Source organism: Urtica dioica, chromosome 12 (assembly GCF_054948205.1).
Source record: "Urtica dioica subsp. dioica isolate 48M chromosome 12, U.dioica_male_clone48M_v1_H2, whole genome shotgun sequence".
In the NCBI taxonomy this organism is placed as follows: domain Eukaryota; kingdom Viridiplantae; phylum Streptophyta; class Magnoliopsida; order Rosales; family Urticaceae; genus Urtica; species Urtica dioica.
This window is the reverse complement of record NC_142767.1, coordinates 23,120,070-23,130,249: the sequence shown is the minus strand read 5'-3', so window position 1 is coordinate 23,130,249 and position 10,180 is coordinate 23,120,070. Positions and strand designations below refer to the sequence as shown.

General features: G+C 39.8%; 4 protein-coding genes and 1 non-coding gene across 7 annotated transcripts in view; 3 read left to right on the top strand and 2 right to left on the bottom strand.

Annotated features, from left to right (window-relative positions):
- The window catches only part of LOC149380570 (NADH:ubiquinone oxidoreductase, 17.2kDa subunit), a 48,377-nt gene that overhangs the window by 26,570 nt on the left and 11,627 nt on the right, over positions 1-10,180 (bottom strand). The window lies entirely within an intron of this gene.
- Positions 169-1,921, top strand: LOC149380575 (uncharacterized). Its single transcript, XM_089604404.1, has 5 exons — positions 169-379; positions 852-942; positions 1,184-1,299; positions 1,379-1,504; positions 1,606-1,921. Exons 1-5 carry the CDS (start codon positions 323-325, stop codon positions 1,795-1,797), a joined length of 582 nt encoding a protein of 193 aa, XP_089460530.1. The 5' UTR covers positions 169-322; the 3' UTR covers positions 1,798-1,921.
- On the top strand, positions 2,124-2,197 carry TRNAT-AGU (transfer RNA threonine (anticodon AGU)). The gene has a single exon. It is a non-coding gene; the product is annotated as a tRNA-Thr (tRNA).
- On the top strand, positions 2,302-7,549 carry LOC149380573 (uncharacterized). Its single transcript, XM_089604384.1, has 18 exons — positions 2,302-2,638; positions 2,724-2,782; positions 2,853-2,984; positions 3,270-3,410; positions 3,498-3,554; positions 3,940-4,034; positions 4,289-4,421; positions 4,569-4,742; positions 4,876-5,066; positions 5,204-5,270; positions 5,600-5,733; positions 5,853-5,919; positions 5,991-6,053; positions 6,163-6,398; positions 6,496-6,625; positions 6,744-6,836; positions 6,953-7,138; positions 7,218-7,549. Exons 1-18 carry the CDS (start codon positions 2,353-2,355, stop codon positions 7,458-7,460), a joined length of 2,487 nt encoding a protein of 828 aa, XP_089460510.1. The 5' UTR covers positions 2,302-2,352; the 3' UTR covers positions 7,461-7,549.
- Positions 7,483-10,025, bottom strand: LOC149380572 (serine/threonine-protein phosphatase 4 regulatory subunit-like protein). 2 transcript variants are annotated; one of them, XM_089604403.1, is made up of 9 exons: positions 9,863-9,933; positions 9,648-9,772; positions 9,231-9,340; positions 8,996-9,076; positions 8,707-8,755; positions 8,525-8,609; positions 8,258-8,310; positions 8,003-8,065; positions 7,483-7,895 (listed from the first exon to the last, which is right to left on the bottom strand). In XM_089604403.1, the coding sequence occupies exons 3-9, from the start codon at positions 9,332-9,334 to the stop codon at positions 7,716-7,718; spliced, it is 615 nt and encodes a 204-aa protein (XP_089460529.1). In that variant the 5' UTR covers positions 9,335-9,340; positions 9,648-9,772; positions 9,863-9,933; the 3' UTR covers positions 7,483-7,715. The 2 variants fall into 2 exon arrangements, with proteins under 2 accessions (XP_089460529.1, XP_089460528.1); XM_089604402.1 differs by lacking the exon at positions 9,648-9,772 and having other exon boundaries at positions 9,863-10,025.

Here is a 10,180-nt window from a genome sequence, read left to right as displayed (position 1 = left end):
GACACGTCACCTTCCTCCCGCACGCCCCTCCGTCCCACATGTTTCACATGGGTTGGTTTACATTTAAACAAGATGGTTGCCACATGCCAACCTCCTAATTGGGCCTTTGTTGGCCCATTGTTTATGGGCTGAATCTATTGTCGTGGCCTTTGCAAATTTCACAAGAATAATACTAATAATATGAAATATAGAAAGAAAGAAAAGAGAGCCGAACGCTACCTTTGCCAGTCCTTTCTTCTCAGAAGATCGAATCCGATCGAACTGTCAATGGTTTTGTCTGAGACGTGAAGGAACAACATCAAACTTGTTCATCCATACAAACATGGGTCAAGCTTTTCGCAAGCTTTTCGATGCCTTCTTCGGCAACACCGAGATGCGAGTAACTTCTCTACCTTCAATTTCACTCTCTCTTCTTTTTTTTTTTTTGCTATTATATGATTGGCTCATGAAATTTACTTAAGGTCTTTTTAGATGCTTTAAATACTGTTATTTATTATCAACCCCGAAATTTTAATTGATTCTCCAAATCAATTTCTTAGAAAAGGAAGAAAAAAAAATTAGTTCGCGAGTTTGTTTCTTGATTTCATAAGACAATAGAAACAATAATATGATCAAGTAGTTTGTGTATTTGATTTGGGCGTTGCGAAACGAGCTTTGTTATATCCTTATGTTGTCTTGAGCTGAAATGAAATTTACAGATTCTGATTTTGATCCTATGAACGTTTGACTTAAGTATCAGACGCATTTACTACAAAAACAGGCTTACAATATGTTTGACTTACTAGCTGATCGAATTAATTATGGCATTTATTTTAGTGCTCATTGTCATGTTTAATTTGAAATATGATTAGGTGGTAATGCTGGGCCTTGATGCAGCTGGTAAAACGACCATCCTGTACAAGCTTCATATCGGGGAAGTTCTCTCAACTGTTCCAACTATTGGTATGTCCATTTTCTGAAGGCAGATAAATAAATTAGATAAATGTTAAAGAGGCAAAACTAGTACTACCAAGAGAGTAAGTATATTAAAAAGAAAAAGCTGAGGGATCTCTAATAATTTAGGCAGCAAGTGAGTTTTGGGTTTAGGCTTAGCCTTTCGGAGTCTCTTGAACACCTGGGTTTATCTTGTGATTTCTTTTCTTACCCTCAAGGCTCCTATTATTCCTGCGTGATGGAATTGCAGGTTTCAATGTGGAGAAAGTGCAGTACAAGAATGTGATATTCACGGTTTGGGACGTGGGAGGCCAAGAGAAGCTCAGGCCTCTGTGGAGGCATTACTTTAATAACACCGATGGGCTCGTAATTACTTGACTTGCCTTTTTCATCGTGCACAGTAACTCCCAGGTTTGGATATTTGATTTGGGAAATGTGTGTGCAGATCTATGTCGTTGATTCGTTGGATAGGGAAAGAATAGGAAAGGCAAAAGCAGAGTTCCAGACAATCATCAGCGACCCGTTCATGCTCAACAGCGTCATCTTGGTGTTTGCGAACAAGCAAGACATGGTACGTAATATTGAAGAATTCTTGTGGTACATACATACAGAGCGTCGAGATTTTCATAATTGATTTTGATGTTGTCTTGTGTGGGAATTGGGAACAAAAAGAAAGGAGCGATGACGGCCCGGGAGGTGTGTGAAGGGCTTGGGCTGTTTGATCTGAAGAATCGGAAGTGGCACATCCAAGGCACGTGTGCTCTTCGAGGGGACGGCCTCTACGAAGGCCTCGACTGGCTCTCCTCAACCCTCAAAGACATCAGAGCCGCCGGATTCTCCTCCGTCGGAACCTCCTCTTTCTAGTTTTTTTTTTTACTGCCTTTGCCTTTGGCCTTAGCTGCCACTCTCACAACAAGAAGAAGAAGAAGTTTCATTGTATATTCATGATCAACTCAGATATTAATGAATGCGACACTTTGGTCTCCCATGTACACTGCTCTTTTCTTTTTTGGGAACTGGACAGGATTTAAATAGCAATATTTTGCTTTTTTTTTTTCAGAAAATAGATACCATTAAATGTTTGTAAACTTTGTATTGAAGAACAAACTATTTCTCATTACCGAACAGAGCCGGAACGGTTTTTGGGTTTTCTTTTTTTAATACAAGTATTTAAAAAGGGGAAGCAAACAGCTCTCGTAGCTCAGTTGGTTAGAGCACCCGTTTAGTAAGCGGGAGGTCTTGAGTTCAACTCTCAACGAGAGCATTCTCTATCATCTTCTTTTTCCTTTTTTGCTGAAAAAGATTCCCAATTTTCTCTCCCTCCATTCCTAGCCATACACATTTATTTAATTAATTAATTCAACCAAAATAAAAGCAGAAAATAAGTAGCACCATTTTTATTGTTAGAGAGAGAAAGTGATGCGGTCATGCCCAATCCCCGCGAAAGCGATGTTGCTCCGACGCTCCTCCGTCGCCGGCGGAAGGCTCCGGTGCCTCGTCGTCCCTAGATTCGCCGTCTCGTCGTCTCTGACATCCGTCTTCACCTCCGCCAACGCCATCGCCGTCGCCGCCGGAACCTCCACCATCCACGCCGCCGTGACGTCCACCATTACTCACGTCGCAGTCACCGCCGTCGCCATCGCCTCCGGCGCTTGCCTCTCCACCAAAGTCGATTTCTTGTGGCCCAAGCTCGACGATCAACCAGGTCTCACTCTATAGGTCTCAACTCAATTCAATCAGCTTTAAATAATAATAATAATAATAAAAAGAATCGGTCGTTCATTTTCCAGGCTCTGTTGTATTGGAAGGAGTGGACGTGACTGGATATCCGATTTTCAGCGATCCAAAGGTACAAGTATAACATCTCTGTGGCTATGAAAATCAGGAACATTAATCTGTGGGATTTTGTGTGAAGGCAGGTGCAAAAAGCTATTGCCTTTGCTAAGAAGGCACATCACGGCCAGCTTCGCAAAACTGGCGACCCTTATTTAACGCATTGCATTCACACTGCAAGAATCTTGGCCGTCTTGGTTCCCCCGACCGGCGAAAGAGTACGTTCTTATATTCTCGCAGTAAAAAAATTTCAAGTGTATCTGTAACCTGTTAGTACTCTAGATAAGTTAAGGGGTTAATATATAAAACTTAGAAATTATAATAGCCTCCAAACAAGGAAATCTAGTGGAGAAATGCATGGAAATTGTATGTTAAACTAGAGTGAGCATGCACATCTCGAGATTCCTATATCGACCATTGGATATCGTTTGGTATTTTTTATATTACATTCATACAAAATCACCAGTCGTATCAACATCAGCTAACTTGAAGACTTGGTTCAGGCGATCGAGACCGTCGTGGCTGGGATTCTCCATGATGTAGTCGACGATACAACTGAGAATTTATTGAGTGTGGAAGAGCACTTCGGTGAGGATGTTGCTAAATTGGTGGCTGGTGTTTCCAGGCTCAGCCATATCAATCAGGTATATTGCTGAAAGCATGCATAATTATGTTCTGCACACTTTTTTGTTGGTTTTACTACACAATTAAATTTCTTACTCCTATTATAGCTATTACGGAGACATCGGAGAATAAATGTGGACCGGGGTACCATTGGGCAAGAAGAGGTACGCAAATTTAACTACATCCAAAAGTGTAAGAATGAACACAGATGTTGCATATTACTCTTATGTAACGTAGGAGACGTTGCTGTTTTTCCCCGGGGGAGAGCTTGTGAACCCCTTAAGATTAGCAATTATATATCCTTCCTTAGAAACTCCTTAATGCTTGCCAGATAACTAAACACAGTGTTCTTAGGTTTTTCCATATGCGCTTAATTAATAAGTATCTTCAACAAGTGTTGGAAAATGGACATTAATTTGTGTCCCAAATGATTCATTTTAGTTCTGTGAGGCACTGCATTTTTTCTTTCTTTCTTTTTTTAATCTGGATGTATGGAGCTGCTTGATTTTTCTATATCTCATACTTAGTTTTTGTATTACTTATCATCAGGCTAACATTTTACGAGTTATGCTCTTGGGAATGGTTGATGATCCGCGTGTTGTTCTTATCAAGCTTTCTGATCGTCTTCACAACATGAGAACCATGTACTGACCTTTACTTCATACAAGTACTGTAGCTTTTTTTTTTTCCTCTTATCTTTTTCTAATTATATCTTTATTATATCCAGCTTCATGTATATTCTATTATATGTTAAAAGTATAGGAGATTGTGTTTATACTTCATATGTATATCAATATGGTTTACGGACATAATTACCGCCACTTAAACTTTGAGTGTATCTTATCTATTTGTTATTGACCTTTTACTGGATTTTTCATGATAAAACAATGTTTGGCAGTTATGCCCTCCCATTACCAAAGGCTCAAGCTGTTGCAAAAGAGACCCTCATTGTTTGGTGTTCCCTCGCTTCAAGATTGGGTTTGTGGGCATTGAAAGCTGAACTGGAAGATCTTTGCTTTGCTGTGCTACAGGTAACCACCATCGTCTGTTGTTGTGGACTTTAATGCCCTAAGTTTGTCCTGTACCTTTTCTGCACAATACATATTCATTTTTTTAGTTAAAAAAAAAAAAAAAAAAAAAAAACCGTATTCATTTTTAGTTGGATACAACATGTGCAGCCTCAAACATTTCAGAAAATGAGAGCTGATCTTGCTTCTATGTGGAGCTCTAGTATCAAAATGGCAAACACAAAAAGGTTATGTGCGAGACTGAACACAAAGTCCTTGGATAAGAAAACCTCTATATGCGATTATGAAGAATCCGCAGAAATTGAAGAGGTCACGAGCATGAAGGTGAGTTGATTACCAACCATTTATTGCAATCACAATGGGACATAGTCCTTCAAAATGTTACCATACCAGATTCTCAGGCACTATTGATAAGTAGCTTTACAAATGTGCATACCTTCTTGCCTATTTACTTCAGGATCTTTTGGAAGCCGTATTGCCATTTGATGTCTTGGTAGATCGAAGAAAGCGGTCTAGATATATATATGCACTAGAAAAATGCTTGGAAACCCAGACGAAACCGAAGGTTGTGCTGGACGCAGGAGTTGCTTTAGCATCTATGGCCATATGCGAGGAAGCGCTGGAACGGGAATTGATCATTTCAACTTCGTACGTTCTTCCTTTCCCTTTTACCTCTTTCTCTTGGTGTTTGTAATCGTTTTTAAATTATCTATATCCCCCTTTGTCTCTGAGAAGGTTAAACGCGAATCAGATTGAGCATCTCTTATATAGGTTTGTGCATACAGTTATGTTCCAGGAATGGAGGTGACTTTGTCTGGCCGACTAAAGAGTTTATATAGCATCTACAGCAAGGTAAGTAATTTAAGGTCGTATGAATTGCATTAAATACGGGAATGTTGGTCTTAGTGCGTCAAATTATCCTTTCATTTTGTTTATTTTGGTCTGATGGTTTATATGTTTTGGTTCCTCCACCTAAACTATGTGAGCCTATTCCGCAAAATCTGCTACTTGACGATGTTGGCAATCTCGGCCTGTTAACTCTATAAGGAGTACATTATACCATTAAAAAAAATTAAGAAAAAGGAAATAAGATGATATTGTTTCTTAAATCATTCTAAGGGCTCTGATCCTTGTTTAGATTTTATTTTTGATATAGTTTTCTTAATTCTCTGAATCTACAGATGAAGAGAAAGGAAGTTGGTATCGACAAAGTATACGATGCGCGAGCTTTAAGAGTAGTAGTTGGAGACAAGAGTGGAACTCTTCATGGACCCGCTATCCAGTGCTGTTACAGTCTGCTCGACATTGTACACAAGTAAACCAAAACACCTCAACTTAAGCGTATTAAAATACATGCCACAATAGACAACTAATTAAGTTATTCACTCACTAGTGCTCGTGTGTAACTGCGTGGCATATTCATTTCGTGTGCAGACTTTGGACACCAATTGATGGCGAATTCGACGATTACATTGTGAATCCGAAGCCTAGTGGCTATCAGGTAGTATAATGTTCATGTCTCTAGTTTTTCTTTCATGTATTTGGTATTTAATATCAAATTTGTGATTCTAGTCTCTGCACACGGCAGTACAAGGTCCAGACAGATCACCATTGGAAGTTCAAATACGAACGCAGGTCCCAAGCTTTTTCTAATTTTTTTTATTTATTACATATTATCAATAAATCCTGTAATTAGTAGCTCTAGTTTCTGGCTTAGCCTGACAGAGAAAACTCTGTTTTCCAGAGGATGCATGAATACGCGGAGCATGGATCAGCTGCGCATTGGCTTTACAAGGAATCTGGAAGCCCTCTGTCGGCTTTGGGCACAAAAGACGAGTCTGAAATAGAAACACCCTCTTATGTTGCCAAAGACTCGGAAGACCAAGCTTCTGAGGAATGCCTAAAGTACGGTTTGCTCAAGGTCGGACATCCAGTTCTTCGAGTCGACGCAAGCCACCTTCTCGCTGCTGTCATCATTAGGTATGTATAAAATCGAGATTAGAGTAGTTTCTCTATTTCAATCAAGAGACCATAATCCACGTATTGTAATTGTATGCCCATCAAATTGAATATGCAGAGTAGACAAAGGTGGAAGGGAGTTGATTGTTGCCGTGAGCTTTGGATTGACAGCTTCCGAGGCAGTCGCTGATCGAAGATCGTCCTTCCAAATGCGTCGCTGGGAAGCTCATGCAAGGCTATTCAAGAAGGTCCGTTTTCTCTTATGCTTTTGCTTGAAACCCGTCTTGATTTTTTTCGGCTCGTGATACAATCAAGTGTAGAAAGATGATATCTTGAATATGCTACACTAAGCTATTGGCATTTCAGGTGTCCGATGAGTGGTGGTGCGAACCAGGACACGGGGATTGGTGTACGTGTCTAGAGAAGTACACTCTCTCCAGAGACGGTATATACCACAAGGTATTTTATTTTTACACCTTAATTAGCCTCTTATGTCGCATTTTGATGTATTGAGATTGCAAACATTGGGATTAAGAAGAGCAATTAACACAATTAAGGTTTCTGATGTGGTGCAGGAAGATCAATTTGGACGCCTACTGCCGACTTTCATTCAAATAATTGATTTGAGGGAAGAAGAGGAATCGGATTATTGGGCAGTTGTATCTGCGGTTTTTGATGGCCGACAGGTCGATGATTATACGACCAGACCAAGCTTGAATCCTGTGACATGGGGTTCCACAGATAGCAGCATAAACAACAAGGTTTGGTTTTTGTAAACAAGCAACACAATTTGATGATAATAAAGTGAAGTTCATGTAATACTAAGGATTGAGTTTATAGGTGCGGTTATTGAGGACGATGCTGCGATGGGAAGAGCAACTCTACTGTGAAGCGGTTGCTCTCGGGGAAGTGGTGATAGTGTGTTGGCCGCACGGCGAGATGATGAGGCTGAGAAGTGGGAGCACCGCTGCCGATGCGGCCACCAGAGCCGGTCTCGACGGAAAGCTCGTTCTCGTCAACGGCCACCTCGTCTTGCCCAACACCAAGCTCAAAGACGGTGACGTGGTCGAGATCAGACTATGATACATAAATACCCTTGTCCATCATGTAATTACTACTTGTGAATACCAAGGAACAATTCAACAAATATATGTAAATATTGTGGTTCATCATATTTATGTCCTCCATCATGTACTTCACTATGAAAACATACTCAACAAACAGACGAAACATGACGAGGGACATGGAACCCTACACAACGGAACAACATAATTCCGAGTCAAGAACTTGGAGGTAGACATTTCACACAGCAATGTGTCTTCTTTTGCCCAAAGCCTCTTAGGAAGCGGTGGTGGGCGGGTCCTGTGTGGCCTCTGTCATGACTGTATCACTGTCCTGTGATATTACACCCCCATTTGTTGCCGACTCCTGTTCTTCTTCTGCTTCTTTTTTCGGCTCGGCCGTTGCTTTCGGGGACGCATCCGTGGACATACTCAACATTGACGTCACTAATAGATTCTACGACAAACACCAAAAGTGCTTTGTATCATCGTTTCTTGATATGTGCCATTTCATAGTCAACATATCATTGCAGAGAATAATGCAAAATATGTTCGCTGACATACCTTCTCGAGAGCCAATGCAAGTTTTGAGAGGTTTGGGTAAATGCCCCGTGCATCCAATAGGATCTGTAACCAAAAGTTTAAAAAAAAAATTCCAAGTGTCAGATCATTACAATGCGGTACAACAAGAAGCTCGTAAAAATTGAATTTATTATGAGCAAAAACTCAAGCTCTTGTAGTAACTTGAGTGTGATTCGCACCAGATGAAGGGCGTGAATGGGATATAAAAGGAAGAACTGGTATGTAAACGTCAATTACCTCGCACAGCCTCTGAAGGGTAAATGGCGGACCTTGATCAAAGCTATGTAGGGCTGAAATAGCATAAAACAGATGGTTTATCGTTCTACTGATGAGACCCGACAAATTACAGAATCTAGAAAATGCTAGTGAATCAATTTGGCTTAGGTTACAAAATTTGGTCTTCGTTTGAAAATGCAATCGACAAAAGTAGCCTTTGTAAGTTCACAAAAGGAGCACGAACACCAAAGAGAATCAACGAAAACAAAGACTGAGCCAGCCCATTACCTTCATCCAATCCCTTAACCAGCTCTGCAAAGGAAGATATTTGGTCTTCGTTTGTCATTTTTGCCTCAGGGTACTCTGACAAGACCTTTATAAATCAAAAGCACATGAGAAAACCTATTTTTTTCTATTAAAAAAAAATACTAGGTAAAAAAAATGAAATTTGCTGGCATACCTCGCCATACCTGCTTCAGATAAAATGACAAGATGGCCTTCAACTTGTCCCACTCGTGCCTGAAGAACAATTATGGATGAAAACAAAAGGATATTATGCTAAGGCTTAGTATTCTTTGTATATACATTACGATCCAGGACTAAGCATTGAAATATCTAAGAAATTGAAATACGTAAGCCATATGGATTGGAAGACTTTCCTTGAGAAAGCACATCGGTTAAATTATTTAACAAAGCCTCTCAATCTTATCTAGAGAAGAAAGAAACACTCGAAAAAAATGGTAACATTATAGCAAATACCAGAATCTTCCAGTGGATGCGATGACTTCGAGTATTCCCCGAGCCTCTTTTGCGAAAACATCAGGCTTTGGCTCCAAGTCACTAAATTCAATTAGATTAGAGTATCAAGGAAAGTGACACAGAACATGCATAACAATCAAGGAAAGCAAATGCATCAAAACCAACATACATACAGATCATATTTGGATAAAAAAAAAAGGCTTCCTTCGATAAGATGTTGGAAAGGAATAAGAACCTATGATTCGGCGCATCAGGGACCACAGGAACATCATTTCGATCACCATCATCGCTGGGCACCGGTTTCTGCAGATCCTCACTTGGATTTGGTGCGATCTCCATCGAGGTCTAAATTAACAAGGTTACAGTAGCCACAAATACGGATTACAATCAATGACCTCAAATACAAACACACACACAAAAGAGCAGCGTATATATATAGATTTCCCAAAGGATTTCTTTGTTAGCAAAACGTCATGAGTGGCTGAGCTAATAAGCTAGGCGGAGCAAATGACATTCCATCGTTGTAAACTTGTCGACTTTTTTTTTTGTTTTTTTTTTTTTGGCATTAGTGGATAGTTGTACAATGAGGGTATCAGAAATACACGTCAAGTTTTGGTAGTCGTAATATTGGGGAAGAAAGGTCTTTACTTACTCGAGAAAATCGACTCTAATTACTTAGCTAAAAATCAAAACGTAAATGCGAAAGAGGGAGCGAAATTTCACAGCAGATACAAAAGAAACGCCATTTCAATGGTCTCCGTAGTCAATGATAAAAACCTAAATGAACCGCGAAAAAGAATAGAAGCTCGAGCAATTGTCAATTGAGAATAATGAAGGCTGAGATCGGAAGTAGAAGGGGAAGTTTACCTGACGGAACCGAAACCCCTAAAATGTCTGGTTCGACTTCACAGTGAAAGCAAAAGAGAGAGAGTCTTCCTGGCTATCAAATCAAATGGGTATCTATCTTCCGCATAAAGATGTACGTGAAACTAAATGTGTTTCCTTAAAATCATGCCACGCGGGATCTGATTTCTAATTTTGGTGACTAGTGTAGCAAATTGGAAAAAAAAAATGGAAATGGCGGTATAAATATCAAATGTTTTCGATTTCATATCTTTAATAGTCATTCTTTTTTTCTGGCATGATAAATACTTAATATATTGTTTTAGTTGCATGTGCACCGTA

What these genes read in the sequence shown, in the direction of transcription:
- LOC149380575 (XM_089604404.1), top strand. Translation starts at nt 323, where the DNA reads ATGGGTCAAGCTTTTCGCAAGCTTTTCGATGCCTTCTTCGGCAACACC. An exon ending in TCGGCAACACCGAGATGCGA is followed by an intron (nt 380 to 851) that starts GTAACTTCTCTA and finishes AAATATGATTAG; the next exon opens with GTGGTAATGCTGGGCCTTGA. An exon ending in TTGCGAACAAGCAAGACATG is followed by an intron (nt 1,505 to 1,605) that starts GTACGTAATATT and finishes GGGAACAAAAAG; the next exon opens with AAAGGAGCGATGACGGCCCG.
- LOC149380572 (XM_089604402.1), bottom strand. Translation starts at nt 9,334, where the DNA reads ATGGAGATCGCACCAAATCCAAGTGAGGATCTGCAGAAACCGGTGCCC. An exon ending in CCTGATGCGCCGAATCATAG is followed by an intron (nt 9,077 to 9,230) that starts GTTCTTATTCCT and finishes AATTGAATTTAG; the next exon opens with TGACTTGGAGCCAAAGCCTG. An exon ending in TGTCATTTTATCTGAAGCAG is followed by an intron (nt 8,610 to 8,706) that starts GTATGGCGAGGT and finishes TGATTTATAAAG; the next exon opens with GTCTTGTCAGAGTACCCTGA.
- LOC149380573 (XM_089604384.1), top strand. Translation starts at nt 2,353, where the DNA reads ATGCGGTCATGCCCAATCCCCGCGAAAGCGATGTTGCTCCGACGCTCC. An exon ending in TTCCCCCGACCGGCGAAAGA is followed by an intron (nt 2,985 to 3,269) that starts GTACGTTCTTAT and finishes GACTTGGTTCAG; the next exon opens with GCGATCGAGACCGTCGTGGC. An exon ending in ATAGCAGCATAAACAACAAG is followed by an intron (nt 7,139 to 7,217) that starts GTTTGGTTTTTG and finishes TTGAGTTTATAG; the next exon opens with GTGCGGTTATTGAGGACGAT.